This window comes from Gopherus evgoodei, chromosome 3 (genome assembly GCF_007399415.2).
Source record: "Gopherus evgoodei ecotype Sinaloan lineage chromosome 3, rGopEvg1_v1.p, whole genome shotgun sequence".
Classification (NCBI taxonomy): domain Eukaryota; kingdom Metazoa; phylum Chordata; order Testudines; family Testudinidae; genus Gopherus; species Gopherus evgoodei.
The window spans coordinates 105,571,830-105,589,893 of NC_044324.1; the positions used below are offsets into that span (position 1 = coordinate 105,571,830).

At 40.0% G+C, this 18,064-nt stretch overlaps 1 protein-coding gene across 2 annotated transcripts in view; it reads left to right on the forward strand.

Moving 5' to 3' along the window:
• Positions 1–17,638, forward strand: part of NKAIN2 (sodium/potassium transporting ATPase interacting 2) — an 817,962-nt gene extending 800,324 nt beyond the window's left edge. The window contains exons 6-8 of one of the 2 annotated variants that reach the window (XM_030556222.1): positions 7,803–7,884; positions 10,754–10,897; positions 15,400–17,636. In XM_030556222.1, coding sequence (XP_030412082.1) covers positions 7,803–7,884; positions 10,754–10,897; positions 15,400–15,409 — 236 coding nt within the window. In that variant the 3' untranslated portion in view covers positions 15,410–17,636. Of the gene's footprint in view, positions 1–7,802; positions 7,885–10,753; positions 10,898–15,399 lie in introns of both variants that reach the window. The other variant, XM_030556223.1, reaches the window with a different exon arrangement.
• Positions 17,639–18,064: the final 426 nt, after the last annotated feature.

Genomic DNA, 18,064 nt, shown 5'->3' on the forward strand with positions numbered 1-18,064 from the left:
TTGTGTCAAGGTTTGTAAAATTCAGCATTTTTGCACAGCTCTCAACTACATCCGGTATCCTAGTCTAGTCTAGATAGGTTCTTATACCACCCTCATGACTGTGGTAGCTTAGAGCCTTCCAACAGTGCATTGAGTAATGTGACTGACATTTGTCACGTATGGTCCATTCTCTCACAGCTTCTTTCCAGGGGGAGAATTGTGTGTACAGTGGGGTTTTTTGTTTTGATAAGAATGATTTTTTTAACATGTATGGCTATTTCCCAACCCACTCGTCCCCGCTCCGCCTCTCAAGAGTCTGTATCCTTTCATATTTAATATGGACTGAATTTTACGGCCCTACTAAATTTGATGAACACCATAATGTCAATGTTATTTCTATAGGCTCATAGATTCATAGACTCTAGGACTGGAAGGGACCTCAAGAGGTCATCGAGTCCAGTCCCCTGCCCTCATGGCAGGACCAAATACTGTCTAGACCATCCCTGATAGACATTTATCTAACCTACTCTTAAATATCTCCAGAGATGGAGATTCCACAACTTCCCTAGGCAATTTATTCCAGTGTTTAACTACCCTGACAGTTAGGAACTTTTTCCTAATGTCCAACCTAAATCTCCCTTGCTGCAGTTTAAGCCCATTGCTTCTTGTTCTATCATTAGAGGCTAAGGTGAACAAGTTTTCTCTCTCCTCCTGATGACACCCTTTTAGATACCTGAAAACTGCTATCATGTCCCCTCTCAGTCTTCTCTTTTCCAAACTAAATAAACCCAATTCTTTCAGCCTTCCTTCATAGGTCATGTTCTCAAGACCTTTAGTCATTCTTCTCTGGACCCTCTCCAATTTGTCCACATCTTTCTTGAAATGCGGTGCCCAGAACTGGATACAATACTCCAGTTGAGGCCTAACCAGCGCAGAGTAGAGCAGAAGAATGACTTCTCGTGTCTTGTTTACAACACACCTGTTAATGCATCCCAGAATCACATTTGCTTTTTTTGTAACAGTATCACACTGTTGACTCATATTTAGCTTGTGGTCCACTATGACCCCTAGATCTCTTTCTGCCATACTCCTTCCTAGACAGTCTCTTCCCATTCTGTATGTGTGAAACTGATTGTTCCTTCCTAAGTGGAGCACTTTGCATTTGTCTTTATTGAACTTCATCCGGTTTACCTCAGACCATTTCTCCAATTTGTCCAGATCATTTTGAATTTTGACCTTGTCCTCCAAAGCAGTTGCAATCCCTCCCAGTTTGGTATCGTCTGCAAACTTAATAAGCGTACTTTCTATGCCAACATCTAAGTCGTTGATGAAGATATTGAACAGAGCTGGTCCCAAAACAGACCCCTGCAGAACCCCACTTGTTATACCTTTCCAGCAGGATTGGGAGCCATTAATAACTACTCTCTGAGTATGGTTATCCAGCCAGTTATGCACCCACCTTATAGTAGCCCCATCTAAATTGTATTTGCCTAGTTTATCGATAAGGATATCATGCGAGACTGTATCAAATGCCTTACTAAAGTCTAGGTATACTACATCCACCGCTTCTCCCTTATCCACAAGGCTTGTTATCCTATCAAAGAAAGCTATCAGATTGGTTTGACACGATTTGTTCTTTACAAATCCATGCTGGCCATTCCCTATCACCTTGCCACCTTCCAAGTGTTTGCAGATGATTTCTTTAATTACTTGCTCCATTATCTTCCCTGGCACAGAAGTTAAACTAACTGGTCTGTAGTTTCCTGGGTTGTTTTTATTTCCCTTTTTATAGATGGGCACTGTATTTGCCCTTTTCCAGTCTTCTGGAATCTCTCCCGTCTCCCATGACTTTCCAAAGATAATAGCTAGATGCTCAGATTCCTCCTCTATTAACTCCTTGAGTATTCTAGGATGCATTTCATCAGGCGCTGGTGATTTGCAGGCATCTAACTTTTCTAAGTGATATTTAACTTGCTCTTTTTTGATTTTATCTTCTAAACCTACCCCCTTCCCATAAGCATTCACTGTGTTAGACATTCCTTCAGACTTCTCAGTGAAGACCGAAACAAAGAAGTTATTAAGCATCTCTGCCATTTCCAAGTTTCCTGTTACTGTTTCTCCCTCCTCACTGAGCAGTGGGCCTATCCTGTCCTTGGTCTTCCTCTTGCTTCTAATGTATTGATAAAAAGTCTTCTTGTTTCCCTTTATTCCCATAGCTAGTTTGAGCTCATTTTGTGCCTTTGCCTTTCTAATCTTGCCCCTGCATTCCTGTGTTATTTGCCTATATTCATCCTTCGTAATCTGACCTAGTTTCCATTTTTTATATGACTCCTTTTTATTTTGTAGGTCATGCAAGATCTCGTGGTTAAGCCAAGGTGGTCTTTTGCCACATTTTCTATCTTTCCTACCCATCGGAATAGCTTGCTTTTGGGCTCTTAATAGTGTCCCTTTGAAAAACTGCCAACTCTCCTCAGTTGATTTTCCCCTCAGTCTTGATTCCCATGGGACCTTATCTATCAGCTCTCTGAGCTTACCTAACTGTGCTTTTTAAACTTCTTGGATCAAATCCTAAGCTGGTATAAATTGCCATAGCTCTACTGAAGCCATTTGTATTATTTGCTGGAGTGGGACGTGCGGTCACCTGAGTTTTCTTTTAATATTCTTCTCTTTTTTCTGCATGAGCATCATTTTGCTACATTATACCACATTATTTATTTCCTGCCTACTTCTCTATCTGCTTATGTATTTGTTCCTCCTGCTGGTCTTGGTAGAAGCTCCTCACTCTTTTATATAAACGGGGCCCCTTCTGTTCAGATATACACATCCCAGCTAAATAGGCTCTTTGCACACCAACAAATGTCCAGCAACTGAAGTTGAATACTGAATTCAGCCTTACGATCCCATCCTACAGACTGAGACAAATTCAAAGCTCCTATTGACTTCAATGGGAGTTTTGACTATGTGCCAGGATTACAAGATCAGGTCTTTAGTGGGTGTATTAATAGAAAACATGTCCATTATTTTGAGCCATAACCAATTTTAATTACATGACTTCCCCAGTTATATCCTAGAAAGAGTTTATGGTGCTTTTGTAAACCTGACGTTATAACAAGGAGCAGGTTAGTATCAGCAAGGCAAGAAAGAGATTCAGACTCACAAAATGAAAGTGAGCTATTCATTGTTAAATGTTCCATTACCAGATTTCAGGCAAGCCTCTCAGTATATCTCATCTGTTGATATGGTATGCGAGTAGGATTATGTGTGTGTGTTTATGAAGGCAAAACATGATTAAAGACCTGAGTTTGATAATGATGATATACAAGATAAAAGTAAAATACAGTAAGCAAAAATGTGTTTGATGGATAAGGTTAGGAATTGAAACATCTGTAATGATTCAGCTAATGAGGCTTATTTTATTCATCTCATGTTACTGCTGCCAGGAGTGTATCTGTAGTATGACACTTTTAGTGACCTTTCAGGCACAGCCAGGATAAAATGCCCAGCAGAAAGGGCAGCATTTTGCATACTTTGAGGAACTAACTCAAAATCCATAGGGAGCTTTTAGCACAGTCTGGGCACCACAGGCTTTGCAGAGCTAACTGAGATGCTGCCATGATGAAGAAAATGTGCTGCAAAGAAATTATAGGCATTCTCTACATAAGAGTTAATATCATATTACTCACCATTCCTAGTTCACTTGCAGCACTGTTGTTGTACGTAAGGAGCCATTGTATTCCTTTAACAAGGTCACAATCATATTCTCTCCCCTACCATCATCTGAATATACAACTGGGAAGTCTGTACTGTCTGCTTAAAACAGAGCTGTCTCTATAGGCCCATCTTGTTTATATCACTTTGTAATCTGGCCTGTTTACACCCTGCGTTTCCTTTGTGCAACAGGGCAAAAGACTGGGACACACGGCCATGCAGAGATAATACGCACACATTTTTTTCCTGAGCCCACACAAACTCCTTTTATTGCTGGGAATTTTTTTCTGAACATTTTGGTTTAGCTTTCTGGGAAAGAACCTAGAAACTTCCTCAAAATATTTCTTCTTGTGTCTTCAAAACAGAGCATCCCTGCCTGTGACAGAGTCATTTTGTCATTACTTATAGGGTACAACTTTATGTTACCACATATATCTGAAAACACACACACATACTATATAGAGGGACAGGTCCTCCCAGCTGACTTAAATTGGCAAAGATCTAGTGGAGCTATGCTGATTTAAAACAATGGACAATCTAGCCCAGACAGCTTGTTTTCTGAATTCTTTGTTCAGAAGGTCAAGGCTGAAAAAGAGAACATTTATACAAAAAGCAATTCACTACAAGATGAACCAGGAAAGGCCTGTGTCACCCTTATCTTTGAACGTATCTGTGGGATAAGAGCTCATTCATGTCCTCCTTAAATCTCAATCCTGTGTTTATTACATGTGACTCTTCCCATGGAAATAATTATGTCACAAAGTTAGCATTGTGACTGTATACTCTGGGAGGAGGATTATATTCACTGTGCAAGGGCTGCATCTAGGAACCTCATTTGTAGTGTACTGTGTTAATGGTTGCAGTATATAGAGCTGATGTAAGGGGAGTGCAGATGTGTGCCTTAACAAGTGTAACTAGGAAGTCACACACATTCATAAGGTGCACTATATATCAATTGAATGGGCTACAATAGAAGACCGGGCAATGTGAACATAGAGCTCTGTAATCCACACTAAAATCCATTTAAGTTGAAGAAGCTATAGTCTTTGTTACTCCTTTTTGCAGTATAAACGGTCTTAATTATGGGCTAGATGGGGCTGGCTCTGCTCATGCTGAATAGCACCTCACTTAATAAGTAGTTCCATTAATTTCAGTGGGATTACTTACGTTCTAGTCTATACTGCTTCTTATTCTACCCCCATCACCATAGTATCTAAGTGCATTAAACAATGCAACTAACATCTGTGGCATGTAGTTCATCCTCTCTCTCATCCTCTCACCAAAAGAAGAATTGTGAATGCAGTAGAGTGTTTTGTTTTGATGGGGATTTGGGTGTTGGCATGGGGGGGGGAGTTGTTGCTTTGATTTGTTTTCTAATGTACATACTATTATGTGTTTATGTAGGAGAAGGCAAAATGAAGACGTTTGCCTTGCTCTTGAAGTGGAAGACGGTGAGGTTTGAGATGGTCCTTAGTTCTTGGGGGAGTTCATTGCACTGTCTTGGACCAACCCTCAAGAAACTTTTGTCCCTTGTACAGATGAGCTTTACCCTTATGGATGAAAGCACCATTATGCCAGAGGAGCAAAGTTGTCCACCAAGGCCTTTTTCCAGAGCTTTAGGTGATCTTATACACTGGGCCTAAACCAGGGATCGGCAACCTTTGGCACACGGCTCGTCAGGGAAATCCGCTGGTGGGCCGGGATGGTTTGTTGACCTGCAGTGTCCACAGGTTCGGGTCCATCACAGCTCCCACTGGCCACAGTTCACTGTTCCAGGCCAATGGGGGCTGCGGGAAGCGGCGTGGGTCAAGGGATGTGCTGACTGCCACTTCCCGCAGCCCCCATTCGCCTGGAACGGCAAACCGCAGCCAGTGGGCGCTATGATCAGCTGAACCTGCAAACGCTGCAGGTAAACAAACCATTCCGGCCCGCCAGTGGATTTCCCTGATGGGCTGCATGCCAAAAGTTGCTGATCATAGGCCTAGACCATTGGGCACCTTGAAGATAAGGCTCAAGACCTTTAACTTGAATCAATTTTCTATGGGACACCAGCGCAGAGAGTAAAGGATAGGCCTGATGTATTCACACTAGCCTGTGTTCCTAAGGAGCTGTGCTGTTGTGTTCTGTACTCAGGGCCAGCGCTTCCATTTAGGCGGCCTAGGCAATCGCCTAGGGCGCCAGTATTATTAGGGAGTGGCATTTTGCCAGGGGAGGGGGCGGCAGGCAGCTCCGGTTGACCTGCCACTGTCATGCCTGCGGAGGGTCCCCTGTTCCCGCGGCTCCAGTGCAGCTGCCGCAGGCATTCCTGCGGACAGTCCGTTGCTCCCACAGCTCCGGTGGACCTCCCGCAGGCACAACTGCAGCAGCTCCACCGGAGCCGCGGGACCAGCTCGCAGGGTGGCGAAATGGCCGTGCACCTAGGGCACTAAAACCCCTAGCACTGGTCCTGTCTGTACTAGTTGGAGTTTCCTAAGAGCTGGTGAGTTCGTGCCCAGGTCGTGCGTGGCTAGAGGTAAGGGTATGGCCCTACGAAAAGGATAGTTTAGAGTATTTGGAAAATGGATATATGTATGTTTAAGTATGATTATATATTAATGTTTATCCTAGAGAGAAAGCTCTTCATAATTATGTGTTTTGGGATGCAGTATTTAAGTTGTCCACTGTGAAAGATCTCAAATTCAGATTTGTGAATTATAAAAGGAATGACATGTGAACTCTAATTTTATTATTGCATTCATATCAGAAGGGACTTTCCTGTATTAGAGAGTAATTTGCTACTTTCTGAATCACAGAATCACAGTTACCTTCATAATCATAGTTTGCTCAGGGACATCCCAGTACTTAGGGGAAATACAGTTCCAGATCTGAACTTTCCGGCTTTGCCTTCTCTCTTGCTAAGTAACATCAAAGTGGTGTACATTAGAGCTAGGTGAAATTTTTTGGCTGAAATTTATTTTGCTGAAAAATGAAGATTTGGCTCAAACCATTTCATGAATTCATGTAGATTTTGGTGAATTGTTTCAGTTAAAACTAAAAAAATTGGAAATGCCAAAATAGTTTATCTAAATGTTAAATCTCTCTGATATTGCAGACTAGAGTCACAAGAGGATTTAGGCTCCATTAACAAAATGAGGATGATGGGAGGTGATCCCTTTTTACCTAATAGCCCAATGGTTAGGGCACTCACCTGGGATGTGGGAGATGCAGGTTCAAATCCTCACTCTGGAGTAGGGTCTCACCACCAGACTATGAGCTACTCTGGGGTGGGTATCTCTCAGTCTCTTCTGTTGAAGTAGATCCAGTTATTCATACCACCCTAGTATACAATATGTAGGTTAGACTATTTCATGGAGATAGCATCCAAATATATATGAGGGCTACAGTTAAGTAAGATACAAAGACCTCATATTTCACCATTTAAAAGAAAGCGCTTGAGTATGGGAAACTGGGAATCTCTGACTCAGATGTGACTGTATTGTCCCAGAAATGATATAAAATAAATAAACATGGGTAGGCAGTGGTATGAATTAGAAAATAACCCCCACTCATAGACCTCTACTGTATTTGGAGTATCCTTAGATCTGTGAAGTCCCATCTCCAATGCTCAGACAAATTGTTCTAAGGCTCTGTCTCTGCATTTCAACCCAAATGTCAAAGCCGGGAATCGGAGCAACTTCTGTCTCTCAAACAGAACAGGATCGATATGCTTTCTCTGCGGACCACTGAACCAGAGTATGTCAGTGAGCTTAACACAATAATCACAGTCAGTTGCATTGCATCCATGCCTAAATAAATGGTTTGCAGCATTTGTAATATCCAGATAAAATGTAATTTTATACTTCAATAAGGTGATCTGCTTGAGGAAAGAGTGATGCATTATTCTCTCTGGTGTAGATGGATTTTATAAATCCCTCATTTTCTGCCTCTAAAGACACTTCCTCTCCTCCCCCATTTACCCCACCCACCCACCCTCTATACAATTAGTCACCAATTTTAGTAGATAGATTATTAGGGGGTCTGTCCAAAGTAATCTGTGTGGAAGTTTGTTCTTGAATGATAGTGCCTATCTCTTCTGAAAAGATATTGCTAATGAAAGCAATTTTCCCCTCTTTCAGTTGATTTCATAGGTGGATTTGACTCTTATGGCTATCAAGGTCCACAGAAGACATCTCATTTACAGCTACAGCCCATGTATATGTAAGTACTTAGCTTCTGAGATAGTCTATGGAGTGCTAGGCAGATATTAAAGTATTATTAAACTGAAAGATTACATGTCTTAAAAATTCAGGTTAGGCAGACACCTTTCTTGATAGACTGAATTCAAGTTCTGCACTTAACCGCTAACATTAGCCTTTTTTGCAACATAATGATTTCTTGTGGTGGGATACCATGTGTCATATTTGTTTTAATAAGACTGATGTCCTGATATGGATTTTACTAACCTCCCTCAGGCAGACTGAGACTTGGTCTATACTACAGTCTACACCAAACTCCTGGTGTAGACAGTGCTGTGTCGACAGGAGGGTTTCTACCATCAACATAGCTATCACCTCTCAGGGAGGTGGATTAACCACACCAATGGGAGAAGCTCCTTGTTGGTGTAGGTAGCATCTTCACCAAGTGCTACAGTGCACTAGTGCAGTGCTATATGTGTAGACAAGTCCTGAGTAAAATCTGACTAAGGATTTGGCCCAGTGATTTTAGCTAAGTTTATCAGAGGTTTAGAAACATATTATGCAGCAAACATAGTTAGCATTTCTCTCAGTAGAGCATCTATTCTTTGAGGTGTCCCTCTACTTTCTTTGCCCTCCTCACATCTGTTTTCTTTATTTTACTGGCATGTTGCTTTTGAAATCAGTTTAATTAGGATAGTATAATTTGACTATTCTGTGCGAGTGACAGTTCCCTCCACTGCCTAGAAATACAAGCTGATACATTTTGGGGTTGAGTGGAAAAGAAAATGTCAGCAAAAGCACAAGACTGGAGCAGATTTACACTGAAGTTCCTGCTCATCCTTAGACTGCAACACAGCAATGATTTACAAACATCACCTGTACTAGTGCCAAGCAGAAAGCAAGTCACAGATTCATTACTGCCCAGGTGAATCTTGCCTCACTGCAATGCAAAGGTGTAACTCTGGGCGTTTGTTTAATATCACAAGCTCATTAGGTGAAAGTATGGCATGTGGTGACTTGCAAGAGGGCATCATTTCCTTTGTCCCTTTTCTCTTCCAATCATTTGTACTGAAGGAGAGAACTAAACATAACTAGGCAACATCAGTTCAACCCTAATGCCCATTCAAACTGTAATGGAAACATTTAACTAAATCTTGTAATTACTTTTTTAAAAGGAAATCTGCTGATGAACGAGCAGCCATTATTATTTATGTGGGTCTGGTATTTACTCCTTTACTGGTTGTGGACCTCATACTGGGAGGATGCTCAGAACTTGTCCCTTGGTGAAGCATGCTAGTTTCTGGGGGGATTTTAACAGATTTAAATTACAGTAGTGCATAGCTCCCATTCCAGCCCAGCGTCAGCTTCCCATCTGTATGTGCTCAAAGATTTTTCACCTGCACTTTGGGCATCATGTTGTACATTTAGAAAATGTTATTTCCTTCCTTGTACTCTGTGTGGCTCATAGGTACTTAGAACAATTCTAATCCTATTTCTTTCTCAATGTACTATACATTGTCATCAACATATGGAGCCCTCTGGCTGAGATATTATCCCATTCTCTTTATGTTCTCAGTGTTCCTTCTTCAAGAGTAGTTGATTGCATTTACGGAGCCTGCTAACACTGAGTGGAAGGAACACTGGAGCTATAGAAAAGAGAAGCCAATATAAATTTTAAAGCATGTAGCCGAGACAAAGAAAAATATGATGAACCTTTAAAACTGAATTCTGTTTTATGGCAGTACTGCTTTCTTGCGAGAATGTAGGTGATTTCTTTGCACTAACAGACAGAAATCAGTATGTAAGCTGATGTTGTTTCCAATAAACCCAGAGAAGGCATATTGTCATGTCCCACTGACAGTCAAACAAAGACATGTAATGTTTCCCTCTCACTGTACAGTATTTGATCAAGGTTCTATAGAATTTCTACCTGCAATGTTTAACCATCTTTGACAGCATGTGGCAACAGCCTTATACTGCATATTGCAGGGGCAGGCCAGGAGCACACACACACGTGTATCCTGGAGCAATGCCTTGCCTTCAGCTCTGTTAACATGGGCAGATCATTAGCTAGTGGAGTGACAAATTCAAATTCCAGTTTAATCAAACTGCAGTTTGACTAGCTTGTAGCACTTTTTAAGATAATACTTAGTGGAAATTGCATCCCTGAAATGATAACAGAAGACTACTTGAGGCTGCTTTAAAGCTTTATTGGTATCTTTAGTTTTCCCATGGCTCTTGTCTACTGGAGAACAGCGATATTAACTAGGGTGACCAGACAGCGAGTGTGAAAAATCAGGATGGGGGTGGATGGTAATAGGAGCCTATATAGCCCCAAATATGGGGAAAAAGCCCCAAATATCGAGACTGTCCCTATAAAATCGGGACATCTGGTCACCCAAATATTAACCCCATAGGATTCAAAGGAAAAGTAATTTTAAAATAGCTAGACTTCACACTACCGTGTGTGGCCAAGAAGATTTCTTTGTTTTACAAACAATCAACACTCCTCAGGATCCCTGTGAAGTAGGTAAAGGATATGCACATATTGCCAAATATGCTGTCAGTGAAATACAACCATCTCTGGGTTGGAATGTAGGAGCTGTTTAACAGTGCACAGAAACACAACACAACAGTGCAGGAAGAAACATGAAAAAGAATAGTGAGTTCAGTTTAAACTGCAGGCGAGTAGTTGCTCAACTCAGAATGTGGTTTGCCAACGAGGATTACTATGCAGATCAAATTCTGACTTGGGCAATTATATTCCCCTTGCCTAAACTGAAATCATGCACAAACCATGGGCTTATTATTGACCACAAGTAATCAAGACCTAAATTTTGTAACTTATATGAAAACATCACAGTTCCCCTTAACACCATGTTGGGTTCTAGGCTCAGCACTGAACTAGAGGAAAGAGCACCATCTATTGAATCAGCAACACCACTTCCAGCAGCATTGAGCACTTCCTTGGAGGTCCCCTATCCATCCCAGTGCTGCTTAGTTTCAGAAATCTTCCAGGATCACAGCACAAGGCGGTATGTTTTCTGGACATATATGGTTAATCAAATCCCACTCTTCCAAGTATGTATAATTTCATCACTTGCAGGAATTAGCTAAATACATTGGACTAGATTAATCCATTTTGAGGAAATCTTCAGGTTGTGCAGAGCTGCCTTGGAAACTCCAACACCATCCACCTTCCTGGCCGCCAGCTGCAAGGAAGGTTCTTAGTAGAGAGGGAGTATGGTTTGGGCATTCCTACATGCAGTGCTCCGAGGCTGCTGAAATAAACCCTTGGAGCTATGGACAGCCTGACCAAAATTAAAGCATCTTTAAGGCTGCTCTAGTTTATGCGAGGTATAAAGGGTGCATAAAGGTGACTTAAAGCCACCTATGCAGTCTCCTTTCTCCATTTTTGCACTGAATGCAGCTCAGCTGGACCTGAGGATATGCACCATTGTGTCTATGCAGAGAGAGAAGAGAGGTGGCCTTCCTCTGTAGTACTAGATATCAGAGGCAGATATTTGTTTGTTATTTATGTTGTAGTAGCACCTGTTGGCTCCAATCAGGGTGAGGGTACAATTGTGTTAGGCACTGTGCAAAAGCAAAGGAGGACATACTTTCTTCTCTGACAATATAAACGTTCAGGGATCTAATCTGAGTATGGCTGCTCCTGTGTGGTGCCCATAAAGTTTGTTGAATTGTGGATTACAGCACGGATTTCAATAATGAGTGCAGAGATTCATCCCCACATATTTAACATTTTTGATCATATAAGGAAACCTCACAAGTCTTACTTACATTTGTGCAGTTCCAAGGTATTTCTTAGCCTTCACTAGCAAGTTGTTCACAGGAACCGATTGATTTTGTGGATTATGATGAGAGAATTCCATCAACCTGAATTTTTATTTGTATTCTAAATATCTATTATGTTTATTATTTAAGTGCCAGCAATGTGCTCCATGCTGCACAAGACTCAAAACATAGGCAGTTGTGTACAAATCATTTTCCTTTCCTTCCTTCCTAGTCATACTCATTTACAAACTGTCTGACCATAGAAATAGGCTATAAAAGCCGCCCAAAAACATGCAGTCTAAATAGAACCAAACAGAGCTGCTGTCCACACACACCTCTACCCTGATATAACGCTGTCCTTGGAAGCCCAAAAATCTTACTGCTTTATAGATGAAACCGCGTTATATTGAACTTGCTTTGATCCGCCAGAGCATGCAGCCCTGCCCACCCCGGAGCGCTGCTTTACCGTGTTATATCTGAATTCATGTTATATCAGGTCATGTTATGTCAGGGTAGAGGTGTACATCCGTCCCAGGCTAACACAGCTGATACCCCACAATGCAGCTTCATGGCATTCTGTGTTGAAGATGCCAGTGCCCACTTTCAGACAATAGGACAGGAGTGTGCTCACAGGCTTTGCATGATAAGACGAGAGAAATGAATAGTCCAAAAATGGAAGAACTGGCCTAGAAGGCAAACTGCACACTAGGAGTTGCTCAGTGGCACTGGAATAAGTGCCAGTGAAATAAAAAAAAATTAGGGCTGTTGATTAATCACAGTTAACTCACGCGATTAACTCAAAGAAATTCATTGCAATTTAAAAAAATGTGATTAATCGCAGTTTTAATCACACTGTTAAACAATAGAATACCAATTGAAATTTATTAAATTTTTTTTGATGTTTTTCTATATTTTCATATATATCGTATTGTGTTGAAACTGAAATCAAAGTGTATATTATTTTTTATTACAAAGAAATAATATTTTTCAATTCCACCTTGTACAAGTACTGTAGTGCAATCTCTGTCATGAAAGTGCAACTTACAAATGTAGATTTTTTTTGTTACATAACTGCACTCAAAAACAAAACAATGTAAAACTTCAGAGCCTACAAGTCCACTCAGTCCTACTTCGTGTTCAGCCAATCACTAAAGCTGACAAGTTTGTTTACATTTACAAGAGACAATGCCATCCTCTTCTTATTTACAATGTCACAAGAAAATGAGGACAGGCATTTGCATGGCACTTTTATAGCTGGTACTGCAAGGATTTACGTGTCAGCTATGCTAAACATTTGTATGCCCCTTCATGCTTCAGCCACCATTCCAGAGGACATGCTTCCATGCTGATGATGCTTGTTACAAAAATAATGTGTTAATTAAATTTGTGACTGAACTCCTTGGGGGAGAATTGTATGTCCCCTGCTCTGTTTTACCTGCATTCTGCCATATATTTCATGTTATAGCTGTCTCAGATAATGACCCAGCACATGTTGTTCATTTTAAGAACACTTTCACTGCAGATTTCACAAAATGTAAAAAAGGTACCAATGTTAGATTTCTAAAGATAGCTACAGCACTCAACCCAAGGTTTAAGAATCTAAGTGTCTTCCAAAATCTGAGAGGGACAAGGTGTGGAGCATGCTTTCAGAAGTCTTAAAAGAGCATCACTCCAATGCGGAAACTACAGAAACCAAACCACCGAAAAAGAAAATCAACCTTCTGCTGGTGGCATCTGACTCATAATGAAAATGAACATGCGCTGGTCCACACTGCTTTGGATTTTTATTGAGCATCCACATGGACTCATGTCCCCTGGAATGGTGGTTGAAGCATGAAGGGACATATGAATCTTTAGTGCATCTAGTGTGTAAATATCTTGAGATGCCAGCTACAACAGTGCCATGAGAACGCCTGTTCTCACTTTCAAGTGACTTTGTAAACAAGAAGCAGGCAGTGTTATATTCTGCAAATGTAAACAAACTTGTTCGTCTGAGTGATTAGCTGAACAAGAAGTAGGACTGAGTGGACTGCAGGCTCTAAAAATTTACATTGTTTTATTTTTGAATGCAGTTTTTTGTACATAATTCTACATTTGTAAATTCAGCTTTCATGATATAAAGAGATTTGACTCCAGTACTTGTATTAGATGAATTGCAAAATACTATTTTTTGTTTTTTTACAGTGCAAATACTTGTAATCAAAAATAAATATACAGTGAGCACTGTCCACTTTGTATTATGTGTTGTAATTGAAATCAATATATTTGAAAATGTAGAAAACACTCAAAATATTTAAATAAATGGTATTCTATTATTGTTTAACGGTGTGATTAATCGCAATAAATTTTTTTAATCACTTGACAGTCCTAAAAAAATATTTTGAGTTTTGGAACACGGTTCTGTACTGTGTGATCATTGCCCTGAGAGAACGTCGGAGGGTGGGCAATGCGAAAAGAAAGTAAATAGAGAGAGATTTTCCCTATGTTGTTCACAATAAACATGTCTGTTCAAGAGAAGAAGAGATGAAACAACAACAAAAAATCCCTGAAGCCTAATGCACTGGAGAAATTGTTTCTTGAGTAAAGATTTCCTTGTTATTCTATTAGGTCTGTGAGCCTTTGAGTTATCTGTCATGTATATGCTACACAGAAATATTTATAGGCTTTGCTTTTTGGTTAAATGCAGTTTACTTTATGGAGGGACCTGAGCTACGAAATTCAGATCAGGATCCAAATGTCCCCAAAGAGTGAGGAGGTTTGGATCCAGTGACTCGGTTTGATCCATCTCTAGTTTGTTTGTTTGGCCTCCTTCTCTGTTTCCAATGTCCTCTGCCTGCTGAAGTTGCATAATCACTCTGCCTGTATTGGTCTCCTAGCCTAATCTGCAGCTACATGACTGAATACTAATTAGATCAAAGAACTAAAGTTCATTGTGCCCTTTTGTCATTCACATTGTCTGAAGAACAGATGTTAGCAAGGCATAGGTCTAATCAGCAGAATAGGGCCCCTGATATTAGCAAGCATCATAATGCCCAATTCATCACAGTGATATGAATATGATATCATGTGATTGTCTCTTTCAGCTGAAATACCTTAATTAGGACTTATATTTGAGTAATTTAAACAATATAAGCAAAGTTTCACTCAGGTAAACTACCACTGAACTATATAGCAACTGGTACCAATACAAGTTTAGCCATAGGACTCTTACTAAAGTCAGCAGCTGTGCAGCTAAAACCTTGCACAATTACTTTGCTGAGGTAGCCACAGGTGACTTAAGTATGCAGCTGCTTTTCAGCCATTCTGTTCTATGTACCAAACTGGGTTTTTTTTTTCCTAAAGGCATCTGCATTTTGCTGAATTACTATTGTTCAGGTCATCCTCCAGGTTACACATGGTCAGCAGCCTCAGAGGATTACATAATTAAATACTGCTCCTACCCAGAATCAAGGCTTTGAGAACTTGCATCAAATACCTTGATAATATTTTAAAAGATGCTAAAGAGATTATTTGAGTAAATCACTTGCCTGTCCTTTCTTTCTGTGCACACAGGTATGCAATCTGTCTGACCATACAAACAGGGTATTAAGGCAGAGGAAGTGATCTCTGTTTCCAGGAGGTTGTTTTGGAAAGGCTAGTTGCACGTTTGCAGTCTAATGGGTGCCTGAAGTGGAGGGAGGTGATGCATCAGTCCATCTGTTTGTTGATTACAAATATTTTTTTTCCCCTATCTCTCTTTTAGGTCAAAATGAACAAGGTGACTTCTGTGTGGGGGCTGAAGGACCTTTCAAAAAACTTGTTTCAGGATGGCCCCCTGTGTTCTACAAACAGCAAAAAAACAACCTTTGTGTTTAAAAAAAAAAAAGGAATGAGTATACGCTGAGACAGAGAAACAAAAGGTGCATTCAACCTCTCTTTCCAACAAGTACAGCCAGAGATGCATATTACCCCCTTCTTGGATTTTCTGAATACACAAAAACAACTGCCAGGTCTTTGGAAGGTTCAAAAGGAGAAGCATTGGTGCCATCTGCTGGCTATTACCTGTGTTTACTACCTTCGTTCCTACTTATTTGAGTTATGAAATGATTTCGTCCAATTCAGTTCTTTCTGAGACCACTTGCACCAAGTCTCCTTAGGCATTATAATATTAAAAAAGTACCATGATGACCTTGTAACAGAAGCCAATAGACAGCTAGTTGTTTGCCCTAAAGGCTGTACAAGTACATACTTGCCTTAACCCAACTAAGTTGCACATCAGAGACACTCAGTGCAGGCTTACTGAAACGACTTCCTTTAGATTCAACCTGCTGCTCTTAATTCTGAAAGCCTGGGGGTTTTTTTGTGTCAGGGAATAAGGCTCTGTTGCTCAGCAGCTCCAGACTGACCACATACAAAAACTGCCAGCCATCAGAGAAGTGCTTTACTAATGAGCCTTCACAATGGTCAAGAAAACAAACAATTTATGATGCTTAAAAGAGAAATTGATCTCTGGGATTGGGAAAAGGGGTAAAGGGAATCCCTCATTAAACCAATAACTGAACCTACTGGAAATAAACAACAGTGTTTCATAACCCCACTGTTTTTATTTATCACACTGTAGGTGCTTTTATAACTAACTCTAAATATGTCTTTTACTAACTACAGAGACATCCGCAGATTTCTAGCAACAGAGGCCAACTGAATATGTATTAGCTACATTTACTCTTTTATATCTAATTTCAATTGAAAATCCTATGTAAGTGAGCATTCTTTTTTCTAATTGCACCGGAAGGGATCTAACTTCTTTGGTTTGTTTTGGTTGGCATAGAGTGGGGAGGGACTAGCTGCATTGGTGAAATATTGGAGATCTTTTTTGTGGTATATTTGGGGATCCGTTGTGTGTTAGAATGTGTATTTTATCTTCCTGTAAAACTGTGGCTGAAAAAAACTGTGCTGTTATGTAGTTCGCAACAAGATGCCTTTGGGGATTTTACTAGTAGGTCAATGTGTTTATGACATATTCTGAACTCATAGGAACATTTGTTTTGTTCTGAATTTGATCTGTATTTTCAAACACTTAGGCAACCTTCATTAGAAAAAAAATATTTTGCTCAGGCTTTTCAGGAACTTGAGTTGTCATTCTTTCTTTGTTCAGAAACTGCACAGACAAATGCACACACCTGCCACACACACCTGCCAGCCACTGTCCTTGAGGGCATGAGTGTTCAGTGCTTGGAAAGGTGCAAGATCATCACAAAGCGACTCTTTTCCTAGCTTGCCAAACCTTCACAGTTTCTGTGGCTTATAGGTACCATTGCCCTGTGCACTAAATCTACTTACCCATTGCTATAGAAATTGACGCCCTTTGCTGTGTATGCATGAATGTAATGTGTCACAAACAATAAATCTGGACAATGACAGTGGAACAAGCATTCCCCACTAAAAATAAGATACAAGACAGGTTTAGAAACTATATTAATTTTGTAAGATTTTCTATATATGTGTGTATGTGTGCATGTATGTATGTATGTATATATAATACACACCTACATATATTGAGGGAAGATGCATAATGTTATAGCTTGAACATGGGGCTAAGAGCCAGGAATTCCTGAGTTCCTGATAAGCTATGTGACCATAGACAAGTAACTTAGGCCCTGGACCAGCAAACCCCTTAAAAACATGCTTAATGTCTTTGGCTGAATTGGTGGCCTCTTCACAAAAATTCCTATGTGGGTGCCTAAATTTAGACCCCCTAAATCTATATTTAGAAGACCTGGCTGGAAATGGAATTTCCATTCTATGGGAAATTCCAACAGTTCAAACTTTTTTCATTCGGAATCAGAAAAAAAAGCTGAAATTTCTTGCAAAACAAAATATCTGACAAATTTTGAGTGGAGGCCATTGAAACATGTTGTTGCTGTTGAATCACTTTGTTTTGATCATATTGATTTATTTCCTTTAGACTTTTATATTTGATTAAAAATTAAATGTTTATATATGTATATAAATTAAATATAAAAGTCCAAATGAAATTAATCAAAATGTCTAAACAAAACAAGAAAGTCAAAACAATTCATTTTCACTTCTTCCTCTCAAAAATATTGTTCCAATGAAGCATTTTAATTTTAACACAACTACATTTTTCATTTACATTTTTTTTGACCATCTCTAGGATTTAGGCACCAAAATAGTGGCCTGATTTTCAAGGATAATGAGCAGTCGTGTCTTGCGTTGACTTTCCATTCACATTGAATGGGAGCTATTAGTGCTCTGCACCTTTGAAAGTCAAGCAATTTATTTAGGTGCCTCAGCATAGATTTAAGAGCCTAACTTTAGGCATCCAAGTTAGAAAAGTTTGTCCTTAACATCTCTCTGTTTCAGTTCCCCCAGCTATAAAATGTGAATAATAATAACTACCTCACACA